The sequence below is a fragment of the Hakea prostrata genome, chromosome 3 (genome assembly GCF_041222555.1).
Source record: "Hakea prostrata isolate BN-2017 chromosome 3, UWA_Hpros_2, whole genome shotgun sequence".
Taxonomy (NCBI): Eukaryota; Viridiplantae; Streptophyta; class Magnoliopsida; order Proteales; family Proteaceae; genus Hakea; species Hakea prostrata.
Window position 1 is genome coordinate 8,236,714 of NC_142602.1, and position 13,405 is coordinate 8,250,118.

Genomic DNA, 13,405 nt, shown 5'->3' on the forward strand with positions numbered 1-13,405 from the left:
CCTGCATCTTCAACCCAGCTTTCTTGTAGTTGGAGCCATTATCAGTCAAAATTTGGACCTCATTTTCCACTTCAACCTACTTCACCACTTGCTTTAATAATTTATAAATATATTTTGCATTCTTCTTATCACCGGATGCATCTACTGACTTGAGGAACACTATCTTCCGATCACAATTCAACATGAAATTGATGATGGACTGTCTAGTGGGACCAGTCCAACCATCAGCTATCACAGTCACTCCATAATGAGCCCATATGGGCTTTAATCCCTTAGTATACTCATTTAAGTCCTCTTTATGCTTAGGCAAATAGACATTATATATCTCATATGGAGTGGGGCCCTGTACACCACTCCCAACCTTGCCTATCTCCTCAATTATATCTTTGTAGTAGGGCCCTGGGCTGTATGTGCTGGAATACTATGGTAATAAGCCCATTTGGAGAAAGCCATCCCCACTTTTTCTTTCACACTCCCCTATAAGCGTATCAACTTTCTCTGTTTATGCTCAGGCCTCGCAAATAGGGCCGGATCATTGCGAAGATTCTCAAGATCTTGATCTGTAGGATGTGCTGATGAAGCTCGACCCCTTGTAGGGGCCTGTGGGATAGGAACCTCCTGCCTCACACACTGACTCCTCCTCATAGGGACTTGGGAGCCACCTGTGCCTCCCATACCTATTGGCTCTCTAGAGGACCCACAACTCAGATTCCTCTGTTGCCTCCTCATGTCATCAACCTTCTGTTGCTCCCTACTCATCATCATTGCCCTCCTGATCTGTTCAGCCTCTGGCTTAGGGTCACATCCATACTCTCTTGGCTCATCCATACCATAATCCTCGGGATCTAGAAGGTCATCTAAGCATGCATCCTCGAACTCCTCCCTCTGTGTTCTCTTCTCTTTCCTCCTTTGCTTTCCCCCCACTAATATATGAGGTCATTGCCTTCATGACCTTTACTGACAGCTTTTGGCACCCTACTACATCCCTTGCAGTTTCTACCTTTGCCCAAACAACTGATATCCCATTTTAGATAATCCCATAATAGCCCATACACCCTCAGCAAACTACCTTGAAACCTTAATTCTTTTTCTCCTAATTTGAGCTGATTCTGTAAGATCTAGTTATTCAACCCTTGCTCAATTGAGGCTACATCAGGTTCAGGTTTGCAAGTCCCACCATGTTTGGGTTCTTTGTCAGACTTGAAATATCTTTATTATTTATCTTACTAAATTGCAGTTAAGTTATGGGAATAAAACTTCACGCGTTACTCTGTTACCTCAGCTTCATGTTTTAAGCTTCATCTTACCAACAACAACAACAATAAGCCTTGTCCCAACTAAATGGGGTTGGCTACGTGGATTCTTGCCTTCCAATCAGTTCTGTTCGAGGCCATGCTAGATACAAGGCCTAAGCTATACATATCCTTTCTCACCACTTCTCCTAAGGTTATCTTAGGTCTACCCCTAGCTTTTCTAGTTCCTTCAATATGGATTATATCACTGCTCCGTACAGGAGCATTTATAGGTCTCCGTTGAACGTTGCCGTGCCACCTCAAACAACTTTTTCTAAGCTTATCACTTATGGGAGCAACTCCCAGACCAACTCTAATATGATCGTTTCTTATCTTATCCATCCTAGTTTTGCCACTCATCCATCTTAGCATTCTCATTTCTGCTAAACTGAGTTTATTTATATGATTCTTTTTAACAGTCCAACACTCTGCACCGTACATCATAGCTGGTCGAACAACGGTCCTATAAAATTTTCCTTTAAGCTTTAATGGAATACGCCGATCATATAAGACCCCGGACGCACCTCTCCACTTCATCCACCCTATTTTAATTCTTTGGGAAACCTCATCTTCTAAATCACCTCTTTACTTATGATTGAACCTAGGTACCTAAAACAATCACTCTGAGGAATCTCTTTTTCGTCAAGTATCACCACCTCATTATCTGCCCGATCATGACTAAAGTTACAAACTAGATATTCTGTCTTCGATCTACTAAGTTTAAAACCAAAGCTACTCTCCATGATTCTAATTTGGTATTAATCCCCACTTGGGTCTCATCAATCAACACAATATCATCCGCAAAAAGCATACACCAGGGGACCTCATCTTGAATGTCTTTGGTTAATTCATCCATTACCAATGCAAATAGATATGGGCTTAAAGTTGACCCTTGATGTAGCCCATATCTATTTGTCCCCCCACTGTTATCGGGAATTCATTACTTTGTCCCCCCACTGTTCCAACACTAGTCACCGAGCCATCGTACATATCCTTAATTATATCAATATATTTACTTGCAACACTTCTTTTCTCTAGTATTTGCCAAATTAACGCTCTAGGGACTCTATCATAAGCTTTTTCTAGGTCAATAAAAACCATATGAAGATCTTTCCTACATTCTCTATACCTTTCCATAAGTCTCCTAATTAAGTAAATAGCCTCCGTTGTAGATCTTCCCGGCATAAACCCAAATTGGTTCTCTGTAACTGTAGTTTAGTGTCTCAAACGGGTTTCAATTATTCTCTCCCATAATTTCATCGTATGGCTCATCAATTTAATGCCTTTATAGTTATTACAACTTTGAATATCTCCTTTATTTTTGTAAATTGGAACCACAACACTTCTCTAATCATCTGGCATTTTCCCTGTGCTCATAATCTTATTAAACAACTTAGTCAACCAAACTAGTCCATGGGTTCCTAAGCTCTTCTATACTTCAATTGGGATTTCATCAGGACCTTGTGTCTTGCCGAGTTTCATCCTCCTTAAAGCTTCTTTTACTTCGGACATCGAAATTCTACGTATATAAGTTCGGACATTGGTGCCTTGGTGAAAAGTGTAATCTTCTGAAACATAAGTGCTTGAAGAATGCTCATTTAGTAAACTAAAGAAATAGGTTTCCCATCTTTTCTTAATATCCTCCTCACAAACTAATATTTTACCATCTTCATTTTTAATACATCCAACATGGTCAAGATCTCTACTCTTCCTATCCCTCATATTAGCTATCTTATAAATAGATTTTCCCCCTTTCTTTGTGCCCAACTTATTGTATAACTCTTCAAGCTTCATCTTACCATGGAACAAAATTCGATCGATATGGTCGAAATATCAACCGAAATGTTTGCAAATTTTGAAAACGAAACGAAATACAAGGACATGTACGAAAAGTGTCATGTATCGTATCGGTCAATACGACACGATATTTCGGCCCAATACCATATCGAGCCGAAATGACACCATCGTAGCATATAAAGTGTCTTGTTTCGAGCTTTCGGTGATTTTAGTTGTTTCGACCCCTATCGCCAGCGAGATTGAGCCCTTTTTGAATTTTTTTGAATTTTATTTCTCTTGCTTTCATCCCTCTTTTCACCTAATTTCTACAACTCCATTTCATTCAAACACTAGATTTGCTCCTCCATTTGTGCATTTTCTCAAATCTTGCATGGTGAGTAACGAATTTCCTAATTTTAAAAATTTTGTTTTGTTTGTGCCTTAAATCATCTTAGATTGCTTCCAAATTTAAGTATGTTTACTTTAGAGTGTTGATCTATGAATCTGTAGTGTCAAAATTAATTTTTGATTCTTCCTACTATTTTTTTAATTTTTTTTGTTATTAAAAATTATTTAGTAAATTATGTATATTGCTAAAAATGTATATGTATAGTACATGTATGAGCTTCAAAGTAATGTATGTGAGAGTTGAAACACCATATTGTTGTGATGGTGTTGTATTAATTTTTTTTCTGTGAATTATGTAATTTTACTGTATTTAATATATATTTAAATAATTAAAAAATATTTAAATATAAAAAAACTAATTAATTTCTGTTTTAAATTTAAAAATAGGAGAGTATTAGTGGAAGCATGTATGCAATTTTTGGAGCATGTTGTGGAGATTTTTAAGATAATGTGTATTTTATATATTTTTAAATTATTTATATATTAAAAAAAAACTTATATAGTTATAAAAAGGAGGTTATTATTAGAAGCATATGTCATTTTTAGAGCATATTGTGAGCTTTTCAAGATAATTAGTGTGTATTTCTTGTATCAGACATTCTCTTTCAAAGATGTCAGACATAGCTTGGCAACACGAGAGGCCATTGACTGCTGATAGAAGGAAGAGCGAGTATAATTACTGCAAGAAACAAATAGGAGGAGTTGGGGCCACTAGACTGAAGGTGCATTTAACTGGTGGAAACAAGGATGTAGTAGGGTGTCAAAAGTTGCCAGTAGAGGTCATGAAGGAAATGGCCTCATATATTAGTGGGGGAAAGCAAAAGAGGAAAGAGAAGACAACACAGAGGGTGGAGTTCGAGGATGCATGCTTAGATGACCCTCTAGATCTTGAGGATTATGGTCTGGATGAGCCAGGAGAGTATGGATGTGACCCTAAGCCAGAGGCCAAACATATCAGGAGGGCGATGATAATGAGTAGGGAGCAACAGAGGGTTGATGACATGAGGAGGCAACAGAGGGGTCTGGGTTGTGGGTCCTCTAGAGAGCCACTAGGTATGGGAGACACAGGTGGCTCCCAAGTCCATATGAGGAGGATTCAGAGTGTGAGGCAGGAGGTTCCTATCCCACGGGCCCCTACAAGGGGTTGAGCTTCGTCAACACATCCTACAGATCTGGATCTTGAGAATCTGTGCAATGATCAGGCCCTATTTGCGAGGCCTGAGCATAAAAAGAGAAAGTTGAAGCACTTATAGGGGAGTGTGAAAGAAACAGTGGGGATGGCTTTCTTCAAATGGGCTTATTACCATAGTATTCCAGCACATACAGCCCAGGGCCCTACTATAGAGATATGATTGAGGAGATAGGCAAGGCTGGGAGTGGTTTACAGGCCCCCACTCCATATGAGATATATAATGTCTATTTGCCTAAGCATAAAGAGGACTTAAATGAGTATATTAAGGGATTAAAGCCCATGTGGGCTCATTATGGAGTGACTGTGATGGCTGATGGTTGGACTGGTCCCACTAGACAGTCCATCATCAATTTCATGTTGAATTGTGATCGGAGGACAGTGTTCCTCAAGTCAGTAGATGCATCCGGTGATAAGAAGAATGCAAAATATATTTATAAATTATTAAAGCAAGTGGTGAAGTAGGTTGAAGTGGAAAATGTGGTCCAAATTTTGATTGATAATGGCTCCAACTACAAGAAAGCTGGGTTGAAGATGCAGGAGAACTCTAGGTATCTAAACATATAGTATTAAATTTCATTTTTAAATACATATATTTACATTACATGTAAACTTTATAACTTTGTATTGATGCCTTGATGGATGGACAGATATAAGCTCTTTTGGACTCCATGTGCTGCTCACTGCATTGACTTAAATGTTGAAGGACATCGAAAAGGTCAAATTTGTGAAGAAGATCGTGGAGCAAGCCCGACAAGTTAGCACCTTCATTTATAACCACACATATACATTAAGGATGATGAGGGATGAGTGTCAGGGTGAGTTAGTGAGGCTAGGCATAACCAAATTTGCTACTAATTGGATAGCACTGCAGAGCTTTGAGAGTAGGAAGACTGGCCTTAGGAGCATGTTTGCATCAGAGCAGTTGTTTAGCTGGGAGGGTTCTTCACCCGTGGGAGGAAGGAGAGCACAGTTGACCATACTTGATGAGACTTTCTGGCATAATGTGAGGATATTGGTGAAGATGCTTGAGCCTGTGGTACATGTGTTAGGATGGTAGATCAGTAGAGAAAACTGGCTCTACCACACATATTTGCTGCAGTAGAAAGGATGAAGCAACAAGTTGCTCAGGTCCACCCACATGGCAACAAGAGAGCTCTTGAAATCATCAAACTTAGATGGCAGTCTATGTTGCAGCATCCACTGCATAAGGCTAGTGAGTTGTTAACTTTAGTATTTAATTTAATTTTCATTATGTTATCACACTATTAAGCATTAACTATTCCTTTTTATGACATACTTTTTCTTACACAACATAATATTTAAATCCCAAGTAGCATTACAAGGACAATCTTGGGATGATGGATGCTTTCCAAACTATAGTGGAGAAGTTGGAACCGGATCCATCTAAACAAGCAATCATCTTTATGGAGGTGAGATAGTGATTTGAATAATTTGATATTCACAATTCATAGTTTTATACTAAGTCATTAATCTAGTAACTAGTTATTGTTTTTTCTCTTTATATATTAGATAAAGGCATTTAGGGATGCCACTAGGAGCTTCGGTCGTTCCGTGGCCTTATCGAGACGGGAATCCGCCCCTGGGGGTTAAGTTCCTTCATTTATTTCATTATATATTATATATTTATGGGATAATTACTATTGCCCCCTTATACTTTGGTTTTATTACTAATCAAACCCCCTTCTTTGTGAAATTACTGTCGCCCCCCTCACTTCTAAAGGTGTTAAGTGACTGTTAACATCAAATATGAAATGTCTATTTTGCCCTTAAAATTAAGAAGTAAAAAATATGGCATTACCCTCACTTATAGAAACTATATTGCATGTCAATTATATCCTTAAAATCTTATATTTTAGAATTAGTTTTGGATTTGGTGGGACCACATACTTATGATTGTTGAAACTTTCACATTCCACTTAAATTTTTCATAATCACCATGATGGAAGTTTTACAAACAAATTAGCATATAAGATCTAATTGATAGAAAATTTTGGTAACATACATAATGGTCAGCATATATTAGGTGATTTTCAATTTTCAGCTTTGAATTAAATTTGATATTTCTTAATATTTTAGTTTCTATTTAATTACATCTTTCCTTTATTTGGTGATTTATTTTTAGAGAAAAAAAAATCACATCTTTCCTTTATTTGATGGTTTCTTTTTAAAAAAGAAAAGTGAAATTAAAGTTAATTTTTTTCCTATTAAGGGTAGTATTATAACTTGAAAAAAGAGCAAATAAGTAAAAAGATAATTGCAGGGTTATTTTTGGGATTTTGAAAAATATATAGATGCCACATCATCACTAAACTGACGGAGCTTAACGGTAGGGGGCATTAGTAATTGTTGATAAAGTTAAAGGTTGGAATAGTAATTTTAAAAAGTATAGGGGATAAAGTAGTAATAAAATCAAAGTACAAGGGGGCAACAGTAATTATCCCTATATTTAATTATTATATTTTTATCTTTAATTTAGTTATTTAAGTATTAAAATGACTTGGAGTCTATGTTTGTTGCGGCTGAGTGGTGGTTGCAATTTGGACATGATTCACCCCACTTGAGTGTGATTGCAAGCAAAGTGCTCTCCCAGTCATGTTCTACCACCGGTTGTGAGCGAAATTGGAGCCCCTTCAGCCTCATTCACTCGAAGAGGTGCAATCGATTGGTTGTGACGCGTCTAGAGGACCTTGTCTACATATGTTATAATATGAGACTGAGAGAGGATAATATTAGACATGGGATGGACAAAGAGTAACAATATCGAGTTGGCCGACATAGTTGAGATGTATGATGATGAATCGATGATAACCCAGTAGTTGACTGGATTAGGGACAATTGAGAGCTATTGCTGGATGAGGAGGGAGGTTGTCCCAGAAGACAGATTGTAGAGGAGATGGGGGCTGATGTGGAGGACTTCATGGCCCAAGAGGGGAGTGCACATGCAACACCCGCCCATCCCTTCGTGCCAAACCCTAGTGCATCCACCCAGAGTGAGGATTTGGTTGTCTGGTCCAACACTAAGGATGAGGTGACTCAGGCCTCCGTCGATGACGACAGTGGTGGTGATGATGACGATGACGGTGATGATGGAGGGGATGAGGAGGGTGTTGGGCCTCGTGATTAGGATTCCAGCTAATCCTAGGGACAGACCACCACCACGACCATCAACAGTACGTGAGAGTCAAGGGGGGAGACGACCCCCATGATTCACAGGCGAGAGTCAGTTCACCCACGCGACACAGGATTCAAACCATATTGGAACTACATCTCGAGGCCAAAATGTTTCCTCTACGTATTCGAGGAAGGGGAAGGGGAGACAACACGACTATAGCATAGAGGACACGCCATCATATGGGTCCTACCGTTCGGCTGATGCCGAGAGCTTGGTGGGATCTATGAGATCGATGAGCATTGGTGATTCTAAAGACTTCTCCACCTCCAGAGGATCTGGATGGCATAGGCTTGCAGAGTCCTCATATAATACTGCTGTGGAGAGTATTGGTTCTACTAGGTCGACTTATGGAGCTTATGGTTATGGACCATATGGTGTCCCTCCTAGCTATCAGTTTTAGGGCCAAGCTAGTTAGCCACTAGCGGAGCCTTATGGTTATGGAGCAGCTTATGGTGTCCCTCCCACTGTCACCTATCGGAGTCAGCCACTAGGACCTTATTGTTAGTATGGACCTTATCCTTCTGCTGACAGTCAGGGTGCTCCTACTTTTGTTGAGCAGATCTTCTACTCTATTCCACAGCCACCAGGCCCACCACCAGCCTTTCCATATGCAGCTGAGCCAGTTCCTTATTTGGAGATTCACAACTTTCCACCGTTTGGAAATCTTATGCATTTGGATGAGGCCACATACAGAGTTGCAGTTGCTAACTACGTCGACAACCATATGGGGCGAACATCATGGGACTTGTATTGTCATTTGTATGGGGTGCCAACGGAAGAGAGAAACATTGAATAGAATAGACTTGTAATATACTAAGTTTGGAAATTCACAACTTTCCACCATTTGGAAATCTTATGCATTTGGATGAGGCCACATACAGAGTTGCAGTTGCTAACTACGTCGACAACCATATGGGACGAACATCATGGGACTTATATTGTCATTTGTATGGGGTGCAAACGGAAGAGAGAAAGATTGAATAGAATAGATTTGTAATTAGTAATATACTAAGTTACTAACATTCTCACTTCTTCTCATGTGTAGTATATACTTGGAAAGTTGGATGTTACATTTTCAATGGTTTTTTTGGTAACTGGTAGTTCTATAGTGTTTATTACGCTTGAAATATGTAGTATGCAATAATCCAAATCAATTTGAGCCCATATGAGGCCCAAAATTGAGGTTACAAGTGTCCAGTTTCGGTCAAAATTTTGGCCTTTTGCAACGTCGAAATTCCCATTTCGAGCAAAATTTGTTCCTTGCATCTTACCTCATGTATGCCTGGTGATTGATTTGCTAATTTCTAGCTACAGTATGTCGAAATACATGTCATTAGTTGTTCTTGATATATGCCAGAAAATTTGTGTTTTTTCATAATGTGTTTTGATGTTCTTAAGCTTTGTTTTTTTTTTTTTTTTTTTTTTTTTGGGGTTATATTCATGCAGGACCCAGGTGGTGGATATGCTGGTGGTCCTGGGCAGGCAAGTATATGTTTGTTCATTGGCAGATTGATCATTATGTCATTGTATTTGTTAAGAACATTGTTAGAATACAGCCACCTCTTTGAGCTATAGCTCTCACTTCATTCCCTCCTTCACCATATTGTTGATACTCCAACTACTTGCTATCACGCCTTCTCTCTTTCTCTCTCTCTTCACATGTTATCTTTGGATAGAGTTCCTCTCTAAACATTCTCTTTCTTTCAAACAGCCTTTGAATATATAGAGGGGGCGGGAAGTAGGATTTGTTGAGATCCTGAGTTTTTGGAAGCAAGATAAGAAAATTGTCAATTCTTTGAAGCTCTTAGTTTGGTAATAATTAGGTCAACTGAAATGGACTTTAGATTCTTTTAAAAAAGAAATTCATAAGTTTTTTTTGCATATCATATTATTATCAAAATTTATAGTGGGATCTTAATTTTCCCTTTTAGCCATTGATAGGCCATTGTAATATATGTTGATCTGGTTGTATTTCAAATATGTTCAGCTTTTGGAAAAGCAAAAGGTTCAATTCTAACTGGAAAATCTTAGATCTGGGATACTGGACCATCATTGATGCAACCCTCAAATTAAAAACCCCGAATTCGGGTTGCCATGGAGCCATATAATTCATATGTGAATGCAGTGGTTATTCTGTCATTGTAAGTTCAACACCCTTTAGGAAGAAAGAGAAGTAAGGACAGGATGGTAAATTGGTAGTTATTTTTAAAATTAAAGGATGGTGTTGAGAATTCAGAAAGTTTAGTTAGCTCTTCAGTATTTACTGCTATAATGTACTGCCCTCAAGGGCGGTGGTCAATGGCCTGTACAGTTAACAAAAGTCTCTTATAACATACATATGCTGCAGAAATCTAAATTAAAGGTAAACACAAGAGGGTTTCATTTAATGTATGAAGTCAAAAAGTAAGATTGGTCACAAGATATCTATGTCTGTGTTCAAAATTTATTGCACTGTTCCTTTTCAACAACCTATTGACGTACATCCATAACCAATATGGACTTCTAATTAGTGTAATAAGCCTAGGTTGGGTCATATAGTGCTCAGAACCTTTGTTCCATGGGTTTAATGAGCTTCAAGCATGTCTGCATGTGTACCTAGGTGGTATACGAATATAATTTCTTTTAGCGTGTCTAACTATGTTTTAGAGATCATGTTACTCTTAAAGTCACTGGACTTGATTAGAGTTAGTTTGGCCAATTACATGGCAAGCTAGAATTTAGTAACTCCTTTTGAATTCAAGAAGTTAGTTTGGAATGCGCGTGCGCGGGGGGTGGGGGCGCAAAGAAATTGTTTTAATCAGGAGTTTGGTTAGTTTTTATTAGGAACTGAATCCCAACAAGGAATTAAAGTTAGTTTAGTATGAGTGTTTTTATTTTAGCAACGATTTGAGTTTCTAGAAGGCAGATTAAGCTTCTATATAAATCACGATTATGGGATATAATGTATTTTTTTTGGATGAATAAATGAATTCATTAACCAAACAGGAGAAATGGGGAAGGGAAATAATACAAAGCCATAGTCAATAAAACGAGTACAGAACACCAGCACAAGCGGCATATCCCTCTCGCGACACGCGTTGGTGACTGAGATTCTGGTGGACTATGATTTTATGTATATTAGCAATTTAACATTATTATGTAAATATAATCCCCTGCACTTCGACACGCGTTGGTGACTTTAGTGCCCCACTTTCCGTGAATTAAGTAACCCACCCACCTTGATGCTGTTGCTTGGACCCTCAGTGGATTCCAAAGCAGTGCTGGGACTACACACCCAGACATTACTTATTAGCTGATTACCATTGCAAACAGATCACTTCTTTATGATCTTATAAATTTGGTATTTATTTTTGGGTAGGTAAGCATTAGATATTTTCTATTATTTCTTTCATTTTTATGTCTCTTACTGACATGCATTTTTGCTCAGTTGCCTCATCTTGCAACAACTTATGCTGCTGTAAATTCACTTGTTACTTTGGGTGGTCAGAGAGCCTTGTCATCAATTAATAGGTGGTCAGTCATACTACAATTTATCTCACCTTTTCACTGGTACTTTTTCATGCTTATATGAAAGTCATTCGATATAATTGCCCGGTGATGTTTCAGAGATAATATGCGGGCATTCTTGCTGCGGATGAAACAGCCATCTGGGGCTTTCAGGTGTGACTTCTTCTGAGTGATTTGGATTGGATCTCTTGGATATGTTTTCCAACTGTATTACTTGAGACAAAAAGGAAGAATTTGATGCTCACTGAAACCTTGGTGGTTCAATGGTGTACTCTTTAGTACTTTGGTTTATGAAGCCAATCTTTATATCAATAAGTTACCAATGATAGTGGAATTTTGTTATCCCACTTGCAGAGAGTTAAAGCACAATTGAAGCTTACCCAGCTTTTGCGTGCGTTTTCTGTTCTGTAAAACTGTTCTTCTCCCCTCTGGCCTTCGTTTTACAAGGCTCATGGGTTGCAGATTTGTGAATGTGTTTCTCTTGAAAGTTGTCCTACTTTTCACGTAGGCTAAAAATTATTTTAAGTAGTGAAATAATTTTGGCTCACATTTTATCATCTCCAAAACTTACACTATAATACCTTCCATAGCTCAAGATGCTTTAATAGAAGATTTATACTTGACATGTTTGCAATTTTTTTATTTCGAGCCCCCAGAAGAAGTTACTGGTGATCTGTTCTCAATGAGCCATTTGTAGTCCTCTTATATGATTTAAGTATTAACCGACATGGGTATCCTTTTCTCCAAATGTAGTTGAGTTTGTGGAGTCAATCCAACTTATTGTTTCTTTTAATTGACAAAGATATGTGTGGAATATGGCATTTTATCATTGAGGTTAAGGGATGGGGAATCAGTTTACATTTTAATTTATAATCTCTTTTCATCAATTAATGGTGATTTGATCGTAATTTTAACGCAATTACCTCATTTTTCTCATTCCTTCTAGTGGCTAAATGTAGGAACTCTTTTCTTGTTTAACAAACTAAAGCACAGTCTGTATCTTTAATTATCTCATGTATTAATCAACTTCTCTTTGTTTCCATCAGAATGCATGATGCAGGTGAAATTGACGTTCGTGCTTGTTACACTGCTATTTCCGTAAGTTAGCTATTCCCCTCCCGCTATTCGTATATTCTGTGTTTATAAATCAAGCTTCAGGTTGATAAAAGTTTCTAGAAGCTATAAAATCAGGTTGTCTGGGTGTTATGACTTTTTAGACACGACACAACTATGTGCAGTGCCTAGATAGCTTTTCTGTACAAAAGAGAACCCAACAAGTCGTTTTGTTGAAGTCAGTCAGCTACATAATGATGTGAACAGAAGGACCCCTCCCCCTTAATTTTGGGGCCCAAAATCCAGATCCAAGAGGGCCAAACCAAGCTGGCCTTATACCGCCAAGGGAAAGATTCCCCTTGATCCATGGGTTCTGAATCAGCTCTTAAATTTTAATTTGGGTCAGCTGTTTACAAATTAGTCTTTTATTGTGTTTGAGTATGTTTGACTTGGCCATAGTTCAAGTCTAGTATGGATTTGTTTTGGTGCTACCTCTGTCACGACCCCAGTTTTCACAGGCTTGGTGGGGTTCACATTACGGACATTTAATTAGGGTGCGTGACAGTTCCTCTCATTATCAACCTGTTTATAAGCACTAAAACAAAATACTAAACTAAACATTTTCAAGAACAAAAATAGACAACCTGTTTGCCATTTTGACTCATAAACATATGTATACAGTCTAAAGTCCTGTTATGTTTACATTTGACCTTTCAACAGTATCTAGCTAAGTACATACAGTCTCAAAAGAATATATACTTCCACAGTTCAGTTAAACAAACAGCAGTTGCAACAAAAAGAAAAAGAGTTTTCATATTCCACTTTAAAGGCATTGTCAAGTGGCAGCACCCTTGCCCTTATCATGTATCTGAGGACCTGTCAACATTTACAATAGTGAGCTTTGTGGCCCAATAAGCAATATAGACAACCATGTAAGTAAGTCAGGTAGTTCATCATGCATCAATTATCACATCAAAGTCATAT

The 13,405-nt window shown here is 38.1% G+C and overlaps 1 protein-coding gene across 2 annotated transcripts in view; it reads left to right on the forward strand.

Annotated features, from left to right (window-relative positions):
* ERA1 (Prenyltransferase family protein) overlaps nt 1–13,405 on the forward strand; it is a 32,433-nt gene that overhangs the window by 7,815 nt on the left and 11,213 nt on the right. For both annotated transcript variants that reach the window (XM_089148766.1, XM_089148767.1), the window contains exons 4-7: nt 9,308–9,343; nt 11,289–11,371; nt 11,468–11,521; nt 12,415–12,466. In XM_089148766.1, the coding sequence (XP_089004892.1) occupies nt 9,308–9,343; nt 11,289–11,371; nt 11,468–11,521; nt 12,415–12,466 (225 nt within the window). The remainder of the gene's footprint in view (nt 1–9,307; nt 9,344–11,288; nt 11,372–11,467; nt 11,522–12,414; nt 12,467–13,405) is intronic.